Source organism: Oncorhynchus keta, chromosome 7 (genome assembly GCF_023373465.1).
Source record: "Oncorhynchus keta strain PuntledgeMale-10-30-2019 chromosome 7, Oket_V2, whole genome shotgun sequence".
NCBI classification, from domain to species: domain Eukaryota; kingdom Metazoa; phylum Chordata; class Actinopteri; order Salmoniformes; family Salmonidae; genus Oncorhynchus; species Oncorhynchus keta.
Genome location: NC_068427.1, coordinates 37,982,114 through 38,009,461, shown reverse-complemented (window position 1 = coordinate 38,009,461; position 27,348 = coordinate 37,982,114). Strand labels below are relative to the sequence as shown.

The window sequence follows — 27,348 nt, the reverse complement described above, 5'->3', positions numbered from 1 at the left end:
AAGCCCCAACTCAGTGTGAATCTATACTCCCCTTTCCTCCCTACACTCCCCACCAAGCCACAACTCAGTGTGAATCTATACTCCCCTTTCCCTCCCTACACTCCCCACCAAGCCCCAACTCAGTGTGAATCTATACTCCCCTTTCCCTCCCTACACTCCCCACCAAGCCCCAACTCAGTGTGAATCTATACTCCCCTTTCCTCCTACACTCCCCCACCAAGCCACAACTCAGTGTGAATCTATACTCCCTTTCCTCCCTACACTCCCCACCAAGCCCCAACTCAGTGTGATTCTATACTCCCTTTCCCTCCCTACACTCCCCACCAAGCCCCAACTCAGTGTGATTCTATACTCCTTTCCTCCCTACACTCCCCACCAAGCCCCAACTCAGTGTGAATCTATACTCCCTTCCTCCCTACACTCCCACCAAGCCCAACTCAGTGTGAATCTCCCCTTTCCCTCCCTACACTCCCCACCAAGCCCCAACTCAGTGTGAATCTATACTCCCCTTTCCCTCCCTACACTCCCCACCAAGCCCCAACTCAGTGTGAATCTATACTCCCCTTTCCTCCCTACACTCCCCACCAAGCCCCAACTCAGTGTGAATCTATACTCCCCCTTTCCTCCCTACACTCCCCACCAAGCCCCAACTCAGTGTGAATCTATACTCCCCTTTCCCTCCCTACACTCCCCACTCCCCAACTCAGTGTGAATCTATACTCCCCTTTCCCTCCCTACACTCCCCACCAAGCCCCAACTCAGTGTGAATCTATACTCCCTTTCCCTCCCTACACTCCCCACCAAGCCCCAACTCAGTGTGAATTCTATACTCCCCTTTCCCTCCCTACACTCCCCCACCAAGCCCCAACTCAGTGTGAATCTATACTCCCCTTTCCCTCCCTACACTCCCCCCAAGCCCCAACTCAGTGTGAATCTATACTCCCTTTCCTCCCTACACTCCCCACCAAGCCCCAACTCAGTGTGAATCTATACTCCCCTTTCCTCCCTACACTCCCCACCAAGCCCCAACTCAGTGTGAATCTATACTCCCCTTTCCCTCCCTACACTCCCCACCAAGCCCCAACTCAGTGTGAATCTATACTCCCCTTTCCCTCCCTACACTCCCCACCAAGCCCCAACTCAGTGTGAATCTATACTCCCCTTCCCTCCCTACACTCCCCACCAAGCCCCAACTCAGTGTGATTCTATACTCCCCTTTCCCTCCCTACACTCCCCACCAAGCCCCAACTCAGTGTGATTCTATACTCCCCTTTCCCTCCCTACACTCCCCACCAAGACCCAACTCAGTGTGATTCTATACTCCCCTTTCCCTCCCTACACTCCCCACCAAGCCCCAACTCAGTGTGAATCTATACTCCCCTTTCCCTCCCTACACTCCCCACCAAGCCACAACTCAGTGTGAATCTATACTCCCCTTTCCCTCCCTACACTCCCCACCAAGCCCCAACTCAGTGTGAATCTATACTCCCCTTTCCCTCCCTACACTCCCCACCAAGCCACAACTCAGTGTGAATCTATACTCCCCTTTCCCTCCCTACACTCCCCACCAAGCCCCAACTCAGTGTGAATCTATACTCCCCTTTCCCTCCATACACTCCCCACCAAGCCCCAACTCAGTGTGAATCTATACTCCTTTCCTCCCTACACTCCCCACCAAGCCCCAACTCAGTGTGAATCTATACTCCCCTTTCCCTCCCTACACTCCACACCAAGCCCCAACTCAGTGTGATTCTATACTCCCCTTTCCCTCCCTACACTCCCCACCAAGCCCCAACTCAGTGTGATTCTATACTCCCTTTCCCTCCCTACACTCCCCACCAAGCCCCAACTCAGTGTGATTCTATACTCCCCTTTCCCTCCTACACTCCCCACCAAGCCCCAACTCAGTGTGAATCTATACTCCCCTTTCCCCTCCCTACACTCCCCACCAAGCCCCAACTCAGTGTGAATCTATACTCCCTTTCCCTCCTACACTCCCCACCAAGCCCCAACTCAGTGTGAATCTATACTCCCCTTTCCCTCCCTACACTCCCCACCAAGCCACAACTCAGTGTGAATCTATACTCCCCTTTCCCTCCCGACACTCCCCACCAAGCCCCAACTCAGTGTGAATCTATACTCCCCTTTCCCCCTACACTCCCCCAAGCCCCAACTCAGTGTGAATCTATACTCCCCTTTCCTCCCTACAACTCCCCAACTCAGTGTGAATCTATACTCCCTTTCCTCCCTACACTCCCCACCAAGCCCCAACTCAGTGTGAATCTATACTCCCCTTTCCTCCCTACACTCCCCACCAAGCCCCAACTCAGTGTGAATCTATACTCCCCTTTCCCTCCCTACACTCCCCACCAAGCCCCAACTCAGTGTGAATCTATACTCCCCTTTCCCTCCCGACACTCCCCACCAAGCCCCAACTCAGTGTGAATCTATACTCCCCTTTCCCTCCATACACTCCCCACCAAGCCCCAACTCAGTGTGATTCTATACTCCCCTTTCCTCCCTACACTCCCCACCAAGCCCCAACTCAGTGTGAATCTATACTCCCTTTCCCTCCCTACACTCCCCACCAAGCCCCAACTCAGTGTGAATCTATACTCCCCTTTCCTCCCTACACTCCCCACCAAGCCCCAACTCAGTGTGAATCTATACTCCCTTTTCCCTCCCTACACTCCCCACCAAGCCCCAACTCAGTGTGAATCTATACTCCCCTTTCCCTCCCTACACTCCCCACCAAGCCCCAACTCAGTGTGAATCTATACTCCCCTTTCCCTCCCTACACTCCCCACCAAGCCCCAACTCAGTGTGAATCTATACTCCCCTTTCCTCCCTACACTCCCCACCAAGCCCCAACTCAGTGTGAATCTATACTCCCCTTTCCCTCCCTACACTCCCCACCAAGCCCCAACTCAGTGTGAATCTATACTCCCTTTCCTCCCTACACTCCCCACCAAGCCCCAACTCAGTGTGAATCTATACTCCCTTTCCCTCCCTACACTCCCCACCAAGCCCCAACTCAGTGTGAATCTATACTCCCCCTTCCCTCCCTACACTCCCCACCAAGCCCCAACTCAGTGTGAATCTATACTCCCCTTTCCCTCCCTACACTCCCCACCAAGCCCCAACTCAGTGTGAATCTATACTCCCCTTTCCTCCCTACACTCCCCACCAAGCCCCAACTCAGTGTGATTCTATACTCCCCTTTCCCTCCCTACACTCCCCACCAAGCCCCAACTCAGTGTGAATCTATACTCCCCTTTCCTCCCTACACTCCCCACCAAGCCCCAACTCAGTGTGAATCTATACTCCCTTTCCCCCCTACACTCCCCACCAAGCCCCAACTCAGTGTGAATCTATACTCCCCTTTCCCTCCCTACACTCCCCACCAAGCCCCAACTCAGTGTGAATCTATACTCCCCTTTCCCTCCCTACACTCCCCACCAAGCCCCAACTCAGTGTGAATCTATACTCCCCTTTCCTCCCTACACTCCCCACCAAGCCCCAACTCAGTGTGAATCTATACTCCCCTTTCCTCCCTACACTCCCCACCAAGCCCCAACTCAGTGTGAATCTATACTCCCCTTTCCCTCCCTACACTCCCCACCAAGCCCCAACTCAGTGTGAATCTATACTCCCCTTTCCCTCCTACACTCCCCACCAAGCCCCAACTCAGTGTGAATCTATACTCCCTTTCCTCCATACACTCCCCTACCAAGCCCCAACTCAGTGTGAATCTATACTCCCCTTTCCCTCCTACACTCCCCACCAAGCCCCAACTCAGTGTGAATCTATACTCCCCCTTCCCTCCCTACACTCCCCACCAAGCCCCAACTCAGTGTGATTCTATACTCCCCTTTCCCTCCCTACACTCCCCACCAAGCCCCAACTCAGTGTGAATCTATACTCCCCTTTCCCTCCCGACACTCCCCACCAAGCCCCAACTCAGTGTGAATCTATACTCCCCTTTCCCTCCCTACACTCCCCACCAAGCCCCAACTCAGTGTGAATCTATACTCCCCTTTCCCTCCCGACACTCCCCACCAAGCCCCAACTCAGTGTGAATCTATACTCCCCTTTCCCTCCCTACACTCCCCACCAAGCCCCAACTCAGTGTGAATCTATACTCTCCTTTCCCTCCCTACACTCCCCACCAAGCCCCAACTCAGTGTGAATCTATACTCCCCTTTCCCTCCCTACACTCCCCACCAAGCCCCAACTCAGTGTGAATCTATACTCTCCTTTCCCTCCCTACACTCCCCACCAAGCCCCAACTCAGTGTGAATCTATACTCCCCTTTCCCTCCCTACACTCCCCACCAAGCCCCAACTCAGTGTGATTCTATACTCCCCTTTCCTCCCTACACTCCCCACCAAGCCCCAACTCAGTGTGAATCTATACTCCCTTTCCTCCCTACACTCCCCACCAAGCCCCAACTCAGTGTGAATCTATACTCCCCTTTCCCTCCCTACACTCCCCACCAAGCCCCAACTCAGTGTGAATCTATACTCCCTTTCCCTCCCTACACTCCCCACCAAGCCCCAACTCAGTGTGAATCTATACTCCCCTTTCCCTCCCTACACTCCCCACCAAGCCCCAACTCAGTGTGAATCTATACTCCCTTTCCTCCCTACACTCCCCACCAAGCCCCAACTCAGTGGGAATCTATACTCCTTTCCTCCCTACACTCCCCACCAAGCCCCAACTCAGTGTGAATCTATACTCCCCTTCCCTCCCTACACTCCCCACCAAGCCCCAACTCAGTGTGAATCTATACTCCCCTTTCCCTCCCTACACTCCCCACCAAGCCCCAACTCAGTGTGAATCTATACTCTCCTTTCCCTCCCTACACTCCCCCGCCAAGCCCCAACTCAGTGTGAATCTATACTCCCTTTCCCTCCCTACACTCCCCACCAAGCCCCAATTCAGTGTGAATCTATACTCCCTTTCCCTCCCTACACTCCCCACCAAGCCCCAACTCAGTGTGAATCTATACTCCCCTTTCCTCCCTACACTCCCCACCAAGCCCCAACTCAGTGTGATTCTATACTCCCCTTTCCATCCCTACACTCCCCACCAAGCCCCAGCTCAGTGTGAATCTATACTCCCCTTTCCCTCCCGACACTCCCCACCAAGCCCCAACTCAGTGTGAATCTATACTCCCCTTTCCCTCCCTACACTCCCCACCAAGCCCCAACTCAGTGTGAATCTATACTCTCCTTTCCCTCCATACACTCCCCACCAAGCCCCAACTCAGTGGGAATCTATACTCCCCTTTCCCTCCCTACACTCCCCACCAAGCCCCAACTCAGTGTGAATCTATACTCTCCTTTCCCTCCATACACTCCCCACCAAGCCCCAACTCAGTGTGAATCTATACTCCCCTTTCCCTCCCTACACTCCCCACCAAGCCCCAACTCAGTGGGAATCTATACTCCCCTTTCCCTCCCTACACTCCCCACCAAGCCCCAACTCAGTGTGAATCTATACTCTCCTTTCCCTCCCTACACTCCCCACCAAGCCCCAACTCAGTGTGAATCTATACTCCCCTTTCCCTCCCTACACTCCCCACCAAGCCCCAACTCAGTGTGAATCTATACTCCCCTTCCCTCCCTACACTCCCCACCAAGCCCCAACTCAGTGTGATTCTATACTCCCCTTTCCCTCCCTACACTCCCCACCAAGCCCCAACTCAGTGTGAATCTATACTCCCCTTTCCCTCCCGACACTCCCCACCAAGCCCCAACTCAGTGTGAATCTATACTCCCCTTTCCCTCCTTACACTCCCCACCAAGCCACAACACAGGGTTCTCTTACTGATGCCCATCACACGTCAATGTAAAGCTGGGTTGCTCCATAGCAATGGAGGATAATGGTTGTGTTTATGAAGACCTATTGTAGCTCTGCGTAGGTCGACAGACACTATCTCCATGCACTGATAGGACTGCGGCATTGCTCTGTGTTTTAGACCTCAAGGTTCTTTGATCGTCGGCATTCCTATGTGTGTGTTGTCTTTACTACACTTTTCCCTCGGATAGAAAAGAGAGTGAGAGGAGAAAACAACAGAGCGAGAGAAGGAAAATGGTGAGAAGCTTTCATTTTAAATGAGACAAAATGTTTGCAGCTCTCTGTTCCAAGGGGCTACAGAAGGATACATTAAGCAATCTAAACCTTAAAAGGAAGGCTAGGGCTCGGCTGGCTAAACACACACACAATCACAACCTTAAAGGGAAGGCTGGGGCTCGGCTGGCTAAACACACACACAATCACAACCTTAAAGGGAAGGCTGGGGCTCGGCTGGCTAAACACACACACAATCACAACCTTAAAGGGAAGGCTAGGGCTCGGCTGGCTAAACACACACACAAACACAACCTTAAAGGGAAGGCTAGGGTTCGGCTGGCTAAACACACACACAATCACAACCTTAAAGGGAAGGCTAGGGCTCGGCTGGCTAAACACACACACAATCACAACATTAAAGGGAAGGCTAGGGCTCGGCTGGCTAAACACACACACAATCACAACCTTAAAGGGAAGGCTCGGGCTCGGCTGGCTAAACACACACACAATCACAACCTTAAAGGGAAGGCTAGGGCTCGGCTGGCTAAACACACACACAATCACAACCTTAAAGGGAAGGCTAGGGCTCGGCTGGCTAAACACACACACAATCACAACCTTAAAGGGAAGGCTAGGGCTCGGCTGGCTAAACACACACACAATCACAACCTTAAAGGGAAGGCTAGGGCTCGGCTGGCTAAACACACACACAATCACAACCTTAAAGGGAAGGCTAGGGCTCGGCTGGCTAAACACACACACAATCACAACCTTAAAGGGAAGGCTAGGGCTCGGCTGGCTAAACACACACACAAACACAACCTTAAAGGGAAGGCTAGGGCTCGGCTGGCTAAACACACACACAATCACAACCTTAAAGGGAAGGCTAGGGCTCGGCTAGCTAAACACACACAGCGAGAGTTACAACATTTACTGGCTAATCAGTCATCCACAGGCATGGTAGATGGTCGAGAGAGAGAGTCCAGATCAGTGTTCAATGATATGGAATGAAGGAATGGTTCCTCTGCCTGTTCTCCTTCAGTGGCATCACACAAAGTCACACAGAGAACCGTACAGAGAACCTACAGAGAACCAAGACAACCTACAGAGAACCAATAGAACCTACAGAGAACCAAGAGAATCTACAGAGAACCAAGAGAACCTACAGAGAACCAAGAGAACCTACAGAGAACCAAGAGAACCTACAGAGGACCAAGAGGACCTACAGAGAACCAAGAGAACCTACAGAGAACCAAAAGAACCCGTGGGGAACCAAGAGAACCTACAGAGAACCAAGAGAACCGTGCAGTTAGGAGATGACAGTAACACAGACACATGCGTCCCTCTTCTCTCATCCCCTTCTTCCCTCCATCCCTCCTCTCCCCCTCCCTCCCTCCATCCCTCCTCTCCCCCCCCTCCCTCCATCCCTCCTCTCCCCTCCTCCCTCCATCCCTCCTCTCCCCCTCCCCTCCCTCCATACCTCCTCTCCCCCTCCCCTCCCTCCATCCCTCCTCTCCCCCTCCCCTCCCTCCATCCCTCCTCTCCCCTCCTTCCCTCCATCCCTCCTCTCCCCCTCCCCCTCCATACCTCCTCTCCCCCTCCCTCCCCTCCCTCCATACCTCCTCTCCCCCTCCCCTCACCTCACCTCCCCTCCCCTCCCCTCCATGGTCCACCCACCTACTCTGTTCAAACTCAACAGAGGAAACATAATATACAAGCTGAATCTCCAGCCTCCCCCAACCCTGTGTGTGTGTGTTTGCATGTTCAACCAGCATCAACTGTGTGGTTCTGTCAATACACAGGCATCTCTCTCTCTCTCGCTCTCTCCCTCTCTCTCACACACGCAAACAATGAGAGAATAACAGCAACGTACAGGCAGTTACCACTGCTTACATGGTCTACCCTTACACTACACCCCATTACTCACCGCCTCCGAGTCTTCCAATCCATGTAGGTACAAATTATCATACATGGAGGTTTGATATTCCAACAAGCACCTCTTGAGAATTTACAAAAATAGCAAGGATGGCTTGAAGCACCAGCACCAGAGATGGTTACATTCCCTCTAGAAAACAACAACACTAAAGCAGAAACAGGTGGAGTTTTTCTTATTGTTCTCTTCCCTGAGCCTTGATGGTGAATTAGATGGTTTTCTCCCCTAGCTTAAAGAATTGTCCTTATTTCCATCATCTTAATAAGGCAACGCAGAGCTTCAGTTATCCTCAGATGCTGCTGTCTAGATCCAGACCTGGCATTTTATCTCCCTTCCAAACAGAGAGCAGGAGAGGAGAGCCAACCATTCCTCAATCACAGACTGATGACAGAGCAGGGGGGCAGGCTTCTGATTGGCTGCTTCATGCTCCAGTCAGCTTGGAAGAGCATTCTCACTGATGGTGAATAAGGAAGTGAGAGAAAAGGAAAGGAGATGAGGGGATAAGAAGGGAAGAGGTACGGGAGAAGAGGAGGGTCTGTAGCTTGAGAGCAGCCGACTTTCCCCTCCACCTCTGACAGTGGTTTCTTGTATTTCTTCACCAGTGTCTAATAACCTGTGTTGTATTCTCTCCATCTCTCTCTCTTTCACTCTTTACCTCTACCCCCTCCCCTCTCTCTTTACATCTATCCCCCTCCCCTCTCTCTCTTTACCTCTATCCCCCTCCCCTCTCTCTTTACCTCTATCCCCCTTCCCTCTCTCTTTACCTCTATCCCCTCACCTCTCTCTTTACCTCTATCCCCTCCCATCTCTCTCTTTACCTCTATCCCCCTCCCCTCTCTCTTTACCTCTATCCCCTTCCCTCTCTCTTTACCTCTATCCCCTCCCATCTCTCTCTTTTCCTCTATCCCCTTCCCTCTCTCTTTACCTCTATCCCCTCCCATCTCTCTCTTTACCTCTACCCCCTCCCCTCTCTCTCTTTACCTCTATCCCCTTCCCCTCTCTCTTTACCTCTATCCCCTTCCCCTCTCTCTTTACCTCTATCCCCCTCCCCTCTCTCTTTACCTCTATCCCCTCCCCTCTCTCTCTTTACCCTTAACCCCCTCCCCTATTTCTTTACCTCTACCCCCCTCCCCTATTTCTTTACCTCTATCCCCCTCCCCTCTCTCTTTACCTCTATCCCCCTCCCCTCTCTCTTTATCTCTATCCCCCTCCCCTATTTCTTTACCTCTATCCCCTCCCCTCTTCCCCTCTCTCTTTTTATTTTCCTCTGTCATAAGGTGGCCTGCTGAAGAGGCGAGAGTGTGTGTGTGTTTGTATGTGTGTGTGTGTGAGGATCTCCTGACCTAATCACCCAGGTTTAACAGCCACACACACACACTGTCACATCATTCACACACACAGCATCATGCCATACATGAATCATTACAAATTGGATCTTGACCAATGTTGATCCTCACAGTGTTGATCCTCACAGTGTTGATCCTCACAATGTTGATCCTCACAGTGTTGTTCCACACAGTGTTAATCATCACAGTGTTGATCTTCACAGTGTTCCAATAGCCAGGTTCTGTGTTAAACCATCTTCATGGACCCACTGGGACCATAAAACACCCAACATGCAGTCTACAGATTCACTAGGTCATTAGAATTGGAAGGGATCAAAGGGTTAAGAAAAAAATATAACAAAAAAGACAAATGAATGTGTATAGACTAATCTCATGTGATATACAATTAGACATATATCTATTTTATTTTATAATGATGCAATATATTCATGGTATATTTTTGGTCATTTCTGATTCAATTTCTAGAAATGTATAGCTTTTCAAACAAGTGTTTCCCTTTGCTTTAATCAAGTTAAATTGCAGTGAAACACGTCACATTGTGTGGGTTCCTTTCTCAAGGCATGGTGGAAGACTGGAGCAATGTCGCCCTCTAGTGATGAAGAGACTTATAGCAGGTGCAAGTGCGACAAACTGGCCATCCTCAAGTCCAGGGTCTCTCAAAGTCGGTTCTGGGAACCCCCCCTGGGCACACGTTTTGATTTTGCCCTAGCATTACACAGCTGATTCAGATAATCAAAGCTTGATGATGAGTTGGTTATTTTAATCAGATGTGTAGTGCTGGGGGGGTTCAGTGGTTCTTCAACATTTTTAGCTCGAGAACCAAATGAGAAATTGACAGTCCTCCTGTGACTCAAATCATCCTCCAACAACCCAAATTAAGAAGAAATAATGTGTGATCACATGCCCAGGGCCCCACTTTGAGTCCTGACCCATAGTTGAAAAACCACTGCTCTAGTTTGAAAATATAAAAAATTACACCCGGACAGGTTTGAGTCTCTCCTACCCCACCCTTTTAGGATACTGGGGTGGAAGAGGAGTGTCCATCCTTTCCACCCCCCACCTCTGTGGTAAACCCCTGAGATCCACCCCTGACCTCTGTGGTAAACCCCTGAGATCCACCCCTGACCTCTGTGGTAAACCCCTGAGGTTCACCCCCCACCTCTGTGGTAAACCCTGACATCCACCCCTGACCTCTGTGGTAAAACCCTGAGATCCACCCCTGACCTCTGTGGTAAACCCCTGAGATCCTCCTCCCACCTCTGTGGTAAACCCCTGAGATCCACCCCTGAACTCTGTGGTAAACCCCTGAGATCCACCTCCCACCTCTGTGGTAAACCCTGAGATCCACCCCTGACCTCTGTGGTAAACCCCTGAGATCCACCCCTGACCTCTGTGGTAAACCCCTGAGGTTCACCCCTGACCTCTGTGGTAAACCCCTGAGATCCACCTCCCACCTCTGTGGTAAACCCCTGAGATCCACCCCTGAACTCTGTGGTAAACCCCTGAGATCCACCCCTGATCTCTGTGGTAAACCCCTGAGATCCACCTCCCACCTCTGTGGTAAACCCTGAGATCCACCCCTGACCTCTGTGGAAAACCCCTGAGATCCACCCCTGACCTCTGTGGTAAACCCCTGAGATTCACCCCCCACCTCTGTGGTAAACCCTGAGATCCACCCCTGACCTCTGTGGTAAACCCCTGAGATCCACCCCTGACCTCTGTGGTAAACCCCTGAGGTTCACCCCCCACCTCTGTGGTAAACCCTGAGATCCACCCGTGACCTCTGTGGTAAACCCCTGAGATCCACCCCTGACCTCTGTGGTAAACCCCTGAGATCCACCCCTGACCTCTGTGGTAAACCCCTGAGATCCACCCCTGACCTCTGTGGTAAACCCCTGAGATCCACCTCCCACCTCTGTGGTTAACCCTGAGATCCACCCCTGACCTCTGTGGAAAACCCCTGAGATCCACCCCCACCTCTGTGGTAAACCCCTGAGATCCACCCCTGACCTCTGTGGTAAACCCTGAGATCCACCCCTGACCTCTGTGGTAAACCCCTGAGATCCACCCCCACCTCTGTGGTAAACCCCTGAGATCCACCCCCCACCTCTGTAGTAAACCCCTGAGATCCACCTGACCTCTGTGGTAAACCCCTGAGATGCACCTCCCACCTCTGTGGAATACCCCTGAGATCCACCCGCACCTCTGTGGTAAACCCCTGAGATCCACCCCTGACCTCTGTGGTAAACCCCTGAGATCCACCTCCCACCTCTGTGGTAAACCCCTGAGATCCACCCCTGACCTCTGTGGTAAACCCCTGAGATTCACCCCCCACCTCTGTGGTAAACCCTGAGATCCACCCCTGACCTCTGTGGTAAACCCCTGAGATTCACCCCCCACCTCTGTGGTAAACCCTGAGATCCACCCCTGACCTCTGTGGTAAACCCCTGAGATCCACCCCTGACCTCTGTGGTAAACCCCTGAGATGCACCTCCCACCTCTGTGGTAAACCCCTGAGATCCACCCCTGACCTCTGTGGTAAACCCCTGAGATTCACCCCCCACCTCTGTGGTAAACCCTGAGATCCACCCCTGACCTCTGTGGTAAACCCCTGAGATCCACCCCTGACCTCTGTGGTAAACCCCTGAGGTTCACCCCCACCTCTGTGGTAAACCCTGAGATCCACCCGTGACCTCTGTGGTAAACCCCTGAGATCCACCCCTGACCTCTGTGGTAAACCCCTGAGATCCACCCCTGACCTCTGTGGTAAACCCCTGAGATCCACCCCTGACCTCTGTGGTAAACCCCTGAGATCCACCTCCCACCTCTGTGGTTAACCCTGAGATCCACCCCTGACCTCTGTGGAAAACCCCTGAGATCCACCCCCACCTCTGTGGTAAACCCCTGAGATCCACCCCTGACCTCTGTGGTAAACCCCTGAGATCCACCCCTGACCTCTGTGGTAAACCCCTGAGATCCACCCCCACCTCTGTGGTAAACCCCTGAGATCCACCCCCCACCTCTGTAGTAAACCCCTGAGATCCACCTGACCTCTGTGGTAAACCCCTGAGATGCACCTCCCACCTCTGTGGAATACCCCTGAGATCCACCCGCACCTCTGTGGTAAACCCCTGAGATCCACCCCTGACCTCTGTGGTAAACCCCTGAGATCCACCTCCCACCTCTGTGGTAAACCCCTGAGATCCACCCCTGACCTCTGTGGTAAACCCCTGAGATTCACCCCCCACCTCTGTGGTAAACCCTGAGATCCACCCCTGACCTCTGTGGTAAACCCCTGAGATTCACCCCCACCTCTGTGGTAAACCCTGAGATCCACCCCTGACCTCTGTGGTAAACCCTGAGATCCACCCCTGACCTCTGTGGTAAACCCTGAGATCCACCCCTGACCTCTGTGGTAAACCCCTGAGATTCACCCCCCACCTCTGTGGTAAACCCCTGAGATCCACCCCTGACCTCTGTGGTAAACCCCTGAGATTCACCCCCCACCTCTGTGGTAAACCCTGAGATCCACCCCTGACCTCTGTGGTAAACCCCTGAGATCCACCCCTGACCTCTGTGGTAAACCCCTGAGATGCACCTCCCACCTCTGTGGTAAACCCCTGAGATCCACCCCTGACCTCTGTGGTAAACCCCTGAGATCCACCTCCCACCTCTGTGGAAAACCCCTGAGATCCACCCCTGACCTCTGTGGAAAACCCCTGAGATTCACCCCCCACTTCTGTGGTAAACCCCTGAGATCCACCCCCCACTTCTGTTAAGTTATAGCAATGGCATAAAAGGGACAATCAACTCAGGGCTCTATGCGTTCACTGGAAAATAATGCAACCCTGTGGAAGGTCAGTTCCACCCTGCTAGAGCATCGTGGAACACACCTTCCACGTTGTCCATTATTTTCCATAGAATGCATAGCCCCTCGTTGATTATACCTTACATAATACATACAGACTATAAAGACCAGCTAAAACCACCTATATCTTCAAATTAGAGTTGAGTTGAACGTACAGTATTCTAAGGTGTTAGATTATATGGCCTATGTTCAGTAGTATCTAGAAGCAGGCAGCAGAGAGCATTCATGCACTACAGATGTCCAGGGAGAGAAACCCTGCTGCACCAAGAGCTGACACTCTGCCTGACTGTACTATAATGTATTTATATCTAATCTGAATTAGGATTCAAAATCAATTAGATTTTCAAAAGGGCAAGAATTTTGTTGTCAATGCACTCTATGAGATGTCAATGTAAGGGAGAGTGGGGCAAGTTGAACCAAAGGGGTGACATTCTAGACGATTCTGTGCTTCCAACTTGTGGCAACAGTTTGGGGAAGGCCCTTTCCTGTTTCAGCATGACAATGTCCCTGTGCACAATGCGAGGTCCATACAGAAATGATTTGTTGAGATCGGTGTGGAAGAACTTGACTGGCCTGCACAGAGCCCTGACCTCAACCCCATCGGACACCTTTGGGATGAACTGGAGGGTGAAGAGGGGGTAAGGAGAGGAGGTGAAAGGGTGAGGATGGGGTGAGAAGATGAGGGGAGAGGAGAGTGAGAAAGGTGAGAAGTGGGAGAGCTGTGTCCATAGCCTCATGAAGAAGAAACTCCTGAATAAACTGTTCCAGAGTTCAGCCAGGCGGCCTACGAAAGAGGGAAAATCAAGCCTTACCGTAATACTTTTTTGGTTTGTTTGCAATGTCATCTAATGAGCTGTGAATAACATCAGTGACTCAATCAGATCTTTATTGGTTCAGATGTGCAAAATACAATTGATTTGAGATTCTTGCTTTCGCAGCAGTGCTTTATAAAATGGTAATTATGACCAGCAGTTGTGTGTGTGTGTTTATAGCACAGGATACTGATTAATTTACATCTGTCCCTAATTTTTCAGCTACAGGTAATCAGTTCCCAATAGCTGCTGATGCTATAACTGAAAGTAGAAAAATAGGCTAACTGGATGGTTTTATTTAAGACATTGTCTAAGTCCCAAATGGCACCCTATTCCCTATATAGTGCACTACTTTCGACCGAGCCCTATGGGCCCTGCTCAAAAGTAGTGCACTATGTAGGAGGGAATAGGGTGCCAATGACTTCTGCAATTCGACACAGTTTCACTGGAATTAACAAACGGCAAGAGTCTGTCAGGTATGTGTAAATGGCTGCAAGGAAGTCAGGCGCAGGAGAGCAGATAGTGGGTAGCAAACGGAGCCTTTTATTTAGGCGAACCAAAAGCACACGGCACAACGAACAAGAAATACAATACGGGTTGACATAGCCCAGCGCAACCAGACATAAGTGCGCATACATGAAGCAGATAAACAATACCACACAAAGACATGGGGGAAACAGAGGGTTAAATACACAACACATAATGAGGGAAATGAGAACCAGTAGTGTGGGAAAACAAGACAAAACAAATGAAAAATGGATCGGCGATGGCTAGAAGACCGGCGACATCGACCGCCGAACACCGCCCGAACAAGGAGAGGCATCGACTTCGGCAGATGTCGTGACAGAGTCAGACAAAGGCCAACCCTCAACGTGTCAACCACTAATATAGGCACAGTTTAGCAGAGACTCGTCTCTTGGTAGTCTTTTTCTGAAACAGTGCAAACATAACTTTTATTAGCTAGCTAAGGTTAGCATGATAGCTAGTTACAGTGACAGCTGTGAGTCAGTACCCTATTTGATGTTATTTCTCTACACATAGTGATCAACACAACGTTCCCACCCCCAATGCCTGAATACGTATTAGCAGCCCGCGTCAGTCTTCGAGGTGGAACCGAATAACAATTTCCGCTCTAGGACAGGAATTACTCGTAATAACTGCAGCAACTTTCTCTGAGGTGGGCCATTAAAGATTCAATCTGGGACTTGTTTTTCAGCTAAACAGTAGCATTGAAATGACCATTGAACAGATTCCCAGATCCCAGATTGTATCATTAAGCAGATCCTCAGTAAATCCCCACTCTGGAAAGAGTCACTAGGCATTTCTGGCAGATGTTGCCTCTAACATCCATTTATATAGTGTTATGAGGACGAACTGAGGAAGGTCAGCCAGGCAACAGTGCAGGATATCTGTGTGTGTGTGTGTGTGTGTGTGTGTGTGTGTGTGTGTGTGTGTGTGTGTGTGTGTGTGTGTGTGTGTGTGTGTGTGTGTGTGTGTGTGTGTGTGTGTGTGTGTGTGTGTGTGTGCGTGCGTGCGTGTGTGTACATGTGTATTTTTAATGAATAATGCATGCTTTGTCTACCTAGATCACTTGGAGAAGCTGTCTTTTCCCTCTGACCTTTATGCCTCAATGGGGCACACACGTATTATACCAGTTCCCCATACAGATTCTTCTGTAATTGGCAAACAGCGTGAGATGCCTGTCTGCAAGACACAACTGGATAAGCATTTACCATTTCAGAGATAAATAAACTGCGAATGGAACAAACTGTGCTCTACTTCCAATTCAAAGACTTAAATTATTACTTTTTTTACCTTTATTTAACTAGGCAAGTCAGTTAAGAAAAAAATATTATTTTCAATGAAGGCAGAACAACAGATTTGTACCTTGTCAGCTCGGGGATTTGAACTTGCAACCTTTCAGTTACTAGTCCAACGCTCTACCCACTAGGCTACCCTGCCTAAAACAAGGTCCTAAAACTAGTGACCTAAAACTAGGTCACTATGGTTAATAGTGTATAATTTAAGTAGGATATGGTGAACATAGAATGAGGAAGACTAAGACTCTCTGCCTATCCAGACCGCATCTGCGACCTGAAATACCACAGTATGCAAAGTAACCATTCAAACAGCACATGACTGCAGTGACCTATATATAAACTAGATTAAATACATTTGTATAGCAAACACATTGAATGATCCAACCTCTTTGTAACATACACTGAGTGTACAAAACATTAAAAACACCTGCTCTTTCCATGACATAGATTGACCAGGTGAAATCTTTGATCCCCCACTTGTGAAATCCACAAAAAAATCAGTGTAGATGAAGGGGAGGAGGCAGGTTAAAGAAGGATTTTTAAGCCTTGAGACAATTGAGACATGGATTGTGTATGTGTGTCATTCAGAGGTATAAATGGGCCTTTGAACGGGGTATGGTAGTAGGTTCCAGGCACACCGGTTTGTATCAAGACCTGCAACGCTGCTGTCTTTTTCACGCTCAACAGTTTCCTGTGTGTATCAAGAATGGTCCACCACCCAAAGGGCATCCAGCCAATTTGACACAACTATGGGAAGCATTGACATCAATATGGGCCAGCATCCCTGTGGAACGCTTTGGACACCTTGTAGAGTCAACATGGGCCAGCATCCCTGTGGAACGCTTTGGATACCTTGTAGAGTCAACATGGGCCAGCATCCCTGTGGAACGCTTTGGACACCTTGTAGAGTCAACATGGGCCAGCATCCCTGTGGAACGCTTTGGACACCTTGTAGAGTCAACATGGGCCAGCATCCCTGTGGAACGCGTTAGACACCTTGTAGAGGCTGTACTGGAGACAAAAGGGCAGATGCAAATCAATATTAGGAAGGTGTCCTTAATGTTTTGTACACTCAGTGTATAACGTAATATGTAACACTTGACCATAGCCCCCCTTATATATGCATTCATTACGTTTTATAAACAACTGCGCAAGACTTCATAGCATCCTTCATTGATTTACCTTTATTTAATAGTCATAGTCAGTCATAAGTGTCAGCAAATCTCTAGACATACTATCTCTGAAAATCTGTCATGTATTGTGTTCATGTCAATTATCTCATCCAAACTGAACCTGATTTGTTAAGCTTTACAGACACACAGACACACAAGCTAGCTAGCATGTGATAGACCAGCCCCCTGACAGAGAGATAGAGAAGCAGAACAAAGGTAGGCAATAACATTCAGGTGTCCTTGTGTTGTTGAATAGCCTTGATGGAAGCCAGTTCCCTAGGCAACCCATTAGTTTGGATCTCACAGTCCAGCAGCAAATGGTCCCCTCTGTATTACAGAATAATAGTTTCACACCGAAGGACTATTTTACATGTATTATACAGTTGAACACAGGTGCTGAGACAACTATGACTTTGTCCATAACAATATGTCTCAATCGTTCATAAAAAATAATACATGAATGGTAGTGAATACAGAGAGTGAATACAGAGAGTGAATACAGAGAGTGAATACAGAGATAATGAGAGGAAGTGAATTCCCGATAACACTCAAATCAAGGCCACTGGCTCCCCTGCAACAGAGGTGACAACCCCATGTTGAAGCAATATCGGTCTCGTTGACCGTTCTCTTATCCCAGAATAATTTAACCATTCAGAATGTTTCCTTCAGACAATACATTTTGTACAGGGTGTAATACAGACAGTATGCAACTGTTAATTGGATAACACAACTGGTTGTGGATTACAAGAGCAGTCACTGCTGAAAAACTATCAGCAAATATGGTTTAAAGTATTGTGCACAGCCTGTTTTGGACAAACATAGAGAGTGTAGTGGGATTTGTGCCCCGATACAATTTTTGCTCCTGACTGTGTAGTAATGCTGTAATTACTCTCGTAAAAACGTTGTGATAACACGTTGTTGCATAGGGATCTATTGTAATTGAGTAGTAATGTGTTACCCATCTGTCTCTCTCACCTGTCTGAGGATGAAGCTGGTGGAGTTGGTGCTCCCGTCAGACCTCTTTAGCCGGCTGCGTCTGGAGTAGGTCCCTCTATTCACCTGAGTAGGTACAGCCAGAAACACAGACATCATTCTCACTGTCACTCACTTTGCAGCACGACAACAAGGGCACCATAAGGAACACTGGGGCCCTACGGGTGATCAGGTGATCAGGTGATCAGGTGATCAGGTGCCTGGGTATAGCCTGTCCCTATTGTATGCATTTCCATCTTGTCTGTAACGGTGTAGCCTGCTGTCCACTTCTGGCTGAGACCTGAAGACTTGCATTGGCTCCCCAAACTAATGGCTAACCTTTAGCTCAACTTGTGACCTTTCATAAGAACTAAAGATGTAGCTTATTGCAGAGAAAATACACCTGCATCACATTTTATTTCTGCCTTAAAAAATTAAAAACAAGTGTGTCATTTTTAGAACCTATATATTATGTTTACTATTTGCTGTACAATCTTAAATATGTAAGATGGTCTAATATTTTGGTATGAGGCTGTAAAACTAGGTCATGTGTTCAGTCAGTCTGCCCTTCATCAATGGATTCCAGCGACATGGATGAATTATTAAATACCCTATTTCAAACCACATCAATCAAATTCACATACCATCTGCTAAACGTCACACTGATCACGACTACGTCACATACAGTGCGAAGCTTATGACGTACCACGGATTATTGAGCGTTGTGAGAAAATAAAGAAACTAGCCTATTAATAAATAAATATATAGCCAACATGAATCTGTAGCTAACTTTCTGAAGGTAGGTAGTCTCATAGAGAATGCTTTCCCCATTTTGGTGCAGTGAAGTTGGTAGTCATCCCACAGGATCATCTTAATTGCACATAAATGTGCAAAATGGGAATTGAACACGTTTTATTAACAGCAGTAAGAGAACAGAGTCAGAAACCGATAGAGCAGAGTATCTACTATATTGCGGTACTTTACCTTCTGGAGTCCATCGCCTGCACCGTGACGGGTGTAGATGTGCCGGGACATTTCGGCTAGTTCGTCGGTCCAAGGGGGAGGCTGCCTCTCTGTCCCGGTCCATGGCAACTGCTGTTGCGGTTGTTGAGTTGGTTCCTCCAGCTTTGCACTGTTGCTTACAAACTGTCAACAGAGAGAGGAACGATACGATACAGTGCTTTCTTGGTAAACAGTCCGTGTGAATTAACCAACCGGTATCTGTTTGCGCGCGTGCAGTAGTGCTACTCTGTGCTGCTGTTGTAGGTTACGCGAAAGATGTGCACGCGCAACTGGCACGCTCTTGGCTGCTGAGCTCTGCCTCTCGCATCATCCATCGTACTAACCATTTACATTATGTCAATGGCTCTATCTGTCATTCTCATCTGGAGAATGTATTGATGTTTCTAGTTACATCAGCTTCTTACATTACAGTTTTGTTTTATTACAGGTTTGTATATTATGTTTGTATTTCCTTTTGACCTTGGAACAATCTGCCTGTGTGTACATATATATTTGGAATGAAAATAATGTAACAATTTACCCAAGAATGAAATATGAAAACAAGAAATCCTGTTGAAATGTATTTTCGGAATTGATAAGACAATAAAACTATTGTCCATTAGCTTAACACTAAATATAAATGTGTATTTGGTGTTCTGTCTTACAGGGTAAACATATCAAAACAGACATAAAACATACATGTAGCATTACACACATTGAATATTTACATTTCAACAGACTAAGGACCTGTGGTGTGGTGATGGGATCAAGAGAGATATAGCTGTGATGCCCTCTATTAAAGTATACTGTTTGTAATCCACTGCTAGTCAAGAGAGTGTGATTGGTTGATCAAAGCACTCCCTCTCCCAGGGGCTTCCTCTTCCTCTCCATAACAGGCATGGAAAGGGAGATCCCAAATCTGATGTCACCCCATTGAAGTTGACATTTAAAGGTAAAATGAAAAAAGACAAGTTACGGTAAGGGTTATTTTAATGTCACACCCTGATCTGTTTCACCTGTCTTTGTGCTTGTCTCCACCCCCCTCCAGGTGTCACCAATTTTCGCCATTATCCCCACTGTATTTATACCTGTGTTCTCTGTTTGTCTGTTGCCAGTTCGCTTTGTTCGTCAAGCCTACCAGTGTTTTCCCCTTGCTCCTGTCTTTTTCTAGTTCCTGTTTTCTAGTTTTCCCGTTTTTGACCATTCTGCCTGCCCTAACCCTGAGCCTGCCTGCCATTCTGTACCTTGTCACACCACCCTGGTTCATTGACCTTTTCCTGCGCTGACCCTGAGACTGCCTGCTGTTCTGTACCTTATGGACTCTGATCTGGATTGCTGACCTCTGCCTACCCTTGACCTGTCGTTTTGCCAGCCCCCTGTTCTAGTAATACACTTTGTTACTTTGACACCTTATGCATCTGGGTCTTCTCCTGAAATGTGACAGTACGAACTGGCCATGACAGACCCAGCAGACTCAGACCAGCTCCGTAAGCCATCTCCTCCCAAGGAGCCACCATTAGAAGGCACAAGGAGTTGCTTCGTGGTCTTATGGAAGGGTTCCAGACCTTGGCCAAACGTCATGACCGAGCATTGAACACATTATTGGAGCAATTCCGCGGGTTGTCTGTTAGGCAGCCTACCACTATGGCAACTTAGTGGTAGGAGTGCGTGTGTAACAGTATAACTTTAGACCGTCCCCTCGCCCATACCCGGGCACGAACCAGGGACCCTCTGAACACATCAACAATAGTCACCCACGAAGCATCGTTACCGATCGCTCCACAAAAGCCGCGTCCCTTGCAGAGCAAGGGGAACCACTACCTCAAGGTCTCAGAGCAAGTGACGTCACCGATTGAAACGCAATTTAGCACGCACCACCGCTAACTAGCTAGCCGTTTCACTCACCCCTCTTTTGACCTCCTCCTTTTCCGCAGCAACCAGTGATCCGGGTCAACAGCTTCAATGTAACAGTATAACTTTACACCGTCCCCTCGCCCATACCTGGGCGCGAACCAGGGATCCTCTGCACACATCAACAACAGTCACCCACGAAGCATCGCTACCCATCGCTCCACAAAAGCCGCGGCTTTTGCAGAGCAAGGGGAACCACTACTTCAAGGCCTCAGAGCAAGTGACGTCACCGATTGAAACGCTATTTAGCGCGCACCACCGCTAACTAGCTAGCCGTTTCACATCCGTTACACATGGCGGAGGTGAAGAAAGTTTTTGATGCTCCATTGTCCGGGAGAGAGGCTGCCCGGAAGTTACTCCAGCTACGGCAAGACTCCCACAGTGTGGGAATCAACTATGCAGTTGATTTCTGTATGTTGGCAGCTGAGAGTGCCTAGCGCTGTTCAACATGTTCCTGCACGGAGTATCAGAGGAAGTAAAGGACAAGCTTGCTGCCCGGGAACCACCGATGAATCTCGACTCGCTCATTGCCTTGACCATTCAGATCGATGGGCGACTACTGGAGCAAAGGAGAGGAGGTTTGATTTCACTCACCCGCCCAAGGCTCGCCTCCGAGACATCCCGGAAGTACCAGACGGCTCCGTTGCAGAGAGAACCCGAGGCTACCCGAGTTCCCCCGAAGTCTGCCAATTCACCTCTTTCCGAGCCAATGCAACTAGGCAGAGCTAGGCTGTCTCCAGCTGAACGGCTGGTGGGCCATACAAATAACTTTTCCTTTCCCCTTACTCGCAACCCTTTTCAAGCCATCTTGCTGTGGGGGAATCAGTTGAAATCACTCAGGTTACTCATCAACTCTGGGGCTGATGAGAGCTTTATGGACGCTACCCTGGCGTCCAAGCTGGGCATCCCCACTCAGCCCCTCTCCATTACATTTACATTTACATTTAAGTCATTTAGCAGACGCTCTTATCCAGAGCGACTTACAAATTGGTGCATTCACCTTATGACATCCAGTAGAATAGTCACTTTACAATAGTGCATCTAAATCTTAAAGGGGGGGATGAGAAGGATTACTTATCCTATCCTAGGTATTCCTTAAAGAGGTGGGGTTTCAGGTGTCTCCGGAAGGTGGTGATTGACTCCCATGGACGTTAGAGTGCTGGACAGGCGCTCTATAGGCCGGGTCACCCACAATACCACCCCCATCAACCTACGTGTGTCAGGGATCCACAGCGAGGCGATCCAATTCCTGCTCATTCAGTCTCCTCAAGTTTGCATGGTTTTGGGATTCTCTTGGCTCCAGAGACACAACCCCCTTATTGACTGGTCTTATTTAAAAAAACATTTTTTTAACCTTCATTTAACTAGGCAAGTCAGTTAAGAACAAATTCTTATTTTCAATGACAGCCTGGGAACAGTGGGTTAAATGCCTGTTCAGGGGCAGGGCGACAGATTTGTACCTTGTCAGCTCGGGGATTTGAACTTGCAACCTTCCGGTTACTAGTCCAACGCTCTAACCACTAGGCTACCCTGCCGCTGGTGCCATCATGGGCTGGAGCCCGTTCTGCCATGCTCATTGCCTGAAGTCAGCACAGCCTGCCCCGGGATGTCTTTCCGGGGACTTGGAAGTTGCACCGGAGCTCTCCTCCATTCCCGCTGAGTATCAGGACCTCTGGGAGGTGTTCAGTAAGGCCCGGGCCACTTCGCTTCCTGCCGCCCCAATTCTATGACTGCAGGATCAACCTTCTCCCAGGCACCACTCCGCCCCGGGGAAGACTGTACTCTCTGTCGGGTCCGGAGACCAAGACAATGGAGACCAACATTAAGGACTTCCTAGCTGCAGGGTTCATCCATTCTTCTTTCTTCCTGATGAGGAAATGTGTTTTAATAAATTATTAGAATGTTACACTCCTGAAACCATAGGTCTGAAACCATGTGATTGCATGAAACCATAGGTCTGAAACCATGTGATTGTATGAAATTGATTTGAATCATTAGATTATTATAATACATGTGTGTAAGTGTTAGAATCATTCGATTATTATATTATAATACTGTGTGTGGTTTTAGTCAGAATCAACGTTTTGGGAACAATGTGTCTAGTGTTTTGAGAACAGACTATCTGTCTGAGCCAGATTCGGGGCCGACCTTGGCTGGGATACTGAGAACTTCCCAGTCCCAGGTCTCTCCCTATCTTAGGGGAGGGTAGGAAGACACTATTCTTTACGTACTCCCCTAATCTCTATTGGCGGGCGGATTTGATGGTTTGTGTGGAAGTATGTGTGTCACTATAAATTGAAGGTCTTGTACTGTGCACGTCAGAATGTTCCGTGAATAAACATTTAACTTTGGTAGACTGGGACTCTGTCTGTTTTAATTTTTATCAGTATCTTACAAATCCTGATATTACAGATTGAGGGTAACATAATTGAATTTGTTAATGAACAGGAGAATAGAATTCTCCTAACACTTCCCCACCAGCACAGGGTTCTTCTTTGTGGAGAAGAACAAAACCCTGCGCCTATACATTGACTACCAGGGCCTCAATGACATCACAGTGAAGAACCACTACCCACTACCACTCATCTCCTCGGCCTTCGAGGTGCTCCAGTGGGCCACCGTGTTCCCCAAGCTGGACCTACCAAATGCCTACCACCTGGTGCGGATACGAGAATGCGACTAGTGGTAGACTGCCTTCAACACGGCCAGCGGTCATTCGAGTATCTGGTCATGCCATTTGGCCTTACCAATGCCCCTGCTGTGTTCCAGGCTCCAGGCTGTGTTCCAGACATGTTGAACCGGTTCATCTTCGTCTACCTCGACAACATCCTCGCGCTCTACGTCCGAAGGTGAGAGCGGTGGTGGATTGATCCCAGATAACCAAATGTTTGTTCTTGACGCTGTCCACTCCTCGGTCCTGGAGTGGGCTCACTCCTCCAAGCTTGCCTGCCACCCAGGCTCTTGTTGGACCCTGGCCTTTGTGCAACAACACTTTTGGTGGCCTACCATGGTTCCTGATGTCGCCACATGCACGATCTGTGCGCAGAATAAGACTCCTGGCAAGCTCCGGATGGTCTCCTTCAACCTGTTCCTCACCGTCCCTGTTCTCACATATCCTTTGTCACTGGTCTCCCCCATCCGATGGCAAAACCGCCATCCTGACAGTAGTGGACCAGTTTTCCAAAGCCGCCCACTTCATTCCTCTCCCCAAGCTACCCTTTGCCAAAGAGATGGTCCAGCTCATGGTGCAGCATGTTTTCCGGATCCATGGTCACCGACCGGGGTCCTCAGTTCTCGTCCCGTTTCTGGAAGGCGCTCTGCACACTCATTGGGTCATCGGACAGCCTGTCATCTGGGTTCCACCCCCTGTCCAAAGACTAGTCGGAGCGAGCCAACCAAGACATGGAGACGACTCTTCGCTGCCTGGTCACTGCCAACCTCACCACCTGGAGCCAGCAACTAGTGTGGGTTGAATGTGCCCGCCACACCCTTCCTTGCTCTGCCATGGGTCTCTCGCCCTTTGAGTGTTCCCTGGTTTATAAGCCCCCGCTCTTCCTGGAGCAAGAAGACGAGGTCCCCATACCCTCGGCCCAGATGTTTGTCCGCCGCTGTCATCGTACCTGGAAGAGAGCCCGGTCGGCTCTTCTCAAGACCACTTCGACGACAAGCGGACTGCCACTGGACCCCGGCTCCCCCGGTATCATCTCGGGCAGAGGGTACGGCTGTCCACCCAAAATCTTCCCCTCCGGGTGGAGTCCCACAAACTTTCCCCCCGGTTTATCGGGCCCGTTCCCCATCTCCAAGATCATTAACCCCTCTGCTGTTCGTCTTCTGTTGCCCTGTACCCTCCGTATACATCCCACTTTTCATGTGTCTAGGATCAAACCCATGGTTTACAGCTGTTTGTCTCCTGTTTCCAGGCCGACCCCTTTCCCCCATCTCTTGTTACTGGCTGGTCTCCTTCAACCTCTGCCTGTTTTCACCTTCCCTGGTGTCACATATCCCAGGTTCCACCCCCTGTCCAATCGCGAATTGGAGCGAGCGAGCCAACCAAGATCTGGAGATGACTCTTCGCTGCCTGATCTCTGCCAACCACATGACCTGGAGCCAGCAACTACTGTTGGTTGAATATGCCTGCAACACCAATCCTTGCTCTGCCACAGGTCTCTCGCCCTTCGAGTGTTCCCTGGGATATCAGCCCCCACTCTTCCTGGAGCAAGAGGTCGTCATACCTTCAGTCAAGATGTTGTCCACCCGAGATCTGCCCCTTTTGGTGGAGTCCCGCAAACTTTCTCCCTGGATTATCAGCCCTTTCCCCATCTCCAAGATCTTTAGCCCCTCTGCTGTTCGTCTTCTGTTGCCCTGTACCCTCCGTATACATCCCACTTTTCATGTGTCTAGGATCAAACCCATGTCTCACAGCCCTTTGTCTCCTGTTTCCATCTGTCTGTATCTGGGTCTTCTCCTGAAACATGATAGTTAAGGTTTAGGGTTTAGGGTAGGAGGGGAATAGGGTTAGGCTCTAGGGTAGGCACGTCCCAAGGATCCCAGATAATACTAACCATTTAGGCATAGCAATGGAGGACCACACTGAGTGCACAAAACATTAGGAACACCTTCCTAATAATGAGCTGCACCCCCCTTTGCCCTCAGAACACTAAATTTGTCAGAGCATGGACTCTACAAGGTGTCAAAAGCTTTCCACAGGGATGCTAGTCAATGCTGACTCCAATGCTTCCCACAGCTATGTCAAGTTGACTGGATGTCATTTGGGTGGTGGGCCATTCTTTATACAGACGGGAAACTGTTGAGTGTGAAAAACTACCATACCTCCTTCAAAGGCACCTAAATATTTTGTCTTGCCCAGTCACCCTCTGAATGGCATACATACACAATCCATGTCTCAATTGTATCAAGGCTTAAAAATCATTTTTTAAAAATCCTGTCTCCTCCCCTTCGTCTATACTGATTGAAATGGATAACAAGTAACATAAATAAGGGATAATAACTTTCGCTGGATTCACCTGATCAGTCTATGTCTGGTGTTCATAATATTTCTGTACACTGTGTACATTCAGTCTTCTCCAAGGACATTTTCAAGTGGGAAAAAGAGTCAAGAAATTGACCCTGCCATTGAGCAATGTTTCCCAACTCCAGTTCTCCAGTAACCCTAACAGCACACATTTTTATTGTAACCCCGGACAAGCACTACTGATTCAACTTGTCAACTAATCAAGCCCTCAATGAGTTCAATCAGGTGAGTTTGTCTGGGGGCACGACAAATATGTGTGCTGTTGGGGGTACTGGAGGACTGGAGTTGGGAAACATTGCCCCTAGAGTATCTTGGAAATGCACACAAGCCAGAACAAGACCCAAAGACAGCTCACATGAAGTGGGATAATTAGACAGGACGCCAGGCTTGTTGAACCTTCAACCTCTGTGCTAGAACCTTACTACGCTAAAGCACCCCAGCTATCATATGAAGAAATCATCAAGAAAAGGCTCACCGAATAAAACGTGTCTCCTGGCCACAGTGAGATTGTCGGGAGAGATTTTGTTAATGTAGTGTGAATATGCTTCCTGCTCAGTAGACCATTGTTCACACCCCTCACCAAAGCTGTTATAACAGAATGGACCTAACCCCTTCACAGAGTCGAAAGGATGAAACAAAACTTGTGACCCATTGAACATGACATATCGGACAAGGGACTACCTCCAGTCCTCCAATTCCACAGGTACAAGATGAGTGGTTATGGGGCTCCCTCTTCCAAATAAATATGACAACATACATCACTCGAAGCCAGTTCCACTGCTTTCTTTCATTGTTCTCCTCTAATCATAGACTGATTTAGACCTGGGACACCAGGTTGGTGCAATTAAGTATCAAGTGGAACAAAAAACCTTCCAGCTCCAGACCATATCGGATAAGAGTCATACATGGTCAAAGAGAAACTGAAAAGACTTGAGTTGTGTAACACAAGGGAATAGGAGTATGTTTTCTGTACGTGAGATCAAATTCCCACACCATCCGTCTTGAATATTATAGATGCTGTATCTTCATTTGATCATCCTGTTGCAGGTATTTTCCTGCACAGCAGGAAATGCAAACTTGTAGTGTATTCAAAGTTTAAAAGGTGTCCAAAGTTTGTAATTTCCACTTTAAATTTCAGACATGATTTGCCCAGCGAAAAAAAATCAGTCCCTACAAAAAAAATGCCCAATAAATTATAATTTACATAATTCTCATTTCCAGTTGATTATTTTCCTGCTATGAGAAACTGGGTCGAATTAAGATACAGCATCTGTGCTGCATATAGAAATTCATTTGATTCTCTTTCTACATCAGAAATGTGTCACTGAACTGTTCTCAAACGACTCAAGTCTCCCCTCAAACAGCACGCACTTACAAGATGTCCATCTGAGTTTTCAGAGAA

General features: G+C 48.9%; 1 protein-coding gene across 2 annotated transcripts in view; it reads right to left on the bottom strand.

Moving 5' to 3' along the window:
* Positions 1–19,282, bottom strand: part of LOC118386349 (voltage-dependent L-type calcium channel subunit beta-4-like) — an 89,286-nt gene extending 70,004 nt beyond the window's left edge. Inside the window, exons 1-2 of one of the 2 annotated variants that reach the window (XM_052522734.1) lie at positions 18,986–19,282; positions 18,005–18,088 (exon numbers count right to left, since the gene is read on the bottom strand). In XM_052522734.1, the coding sequence (XP_052378694.1) occupies positions 18,005–18,088; positions 18,986–19,036 (135 nt within the window). In that variant the 5' untranslated portion in view covers positions 19,037–19,282. Of the gene's footprint in view, positions 1–8,005; positions 8,409–18,004; positions 18,089–18,985 lie in introns of those variants that run through there. The other variant, XM_052522735.1, reaches the window with a different exon arrangement.
* Positions 19,283–27,348: the final 8,066 nt, after the last annotated feature.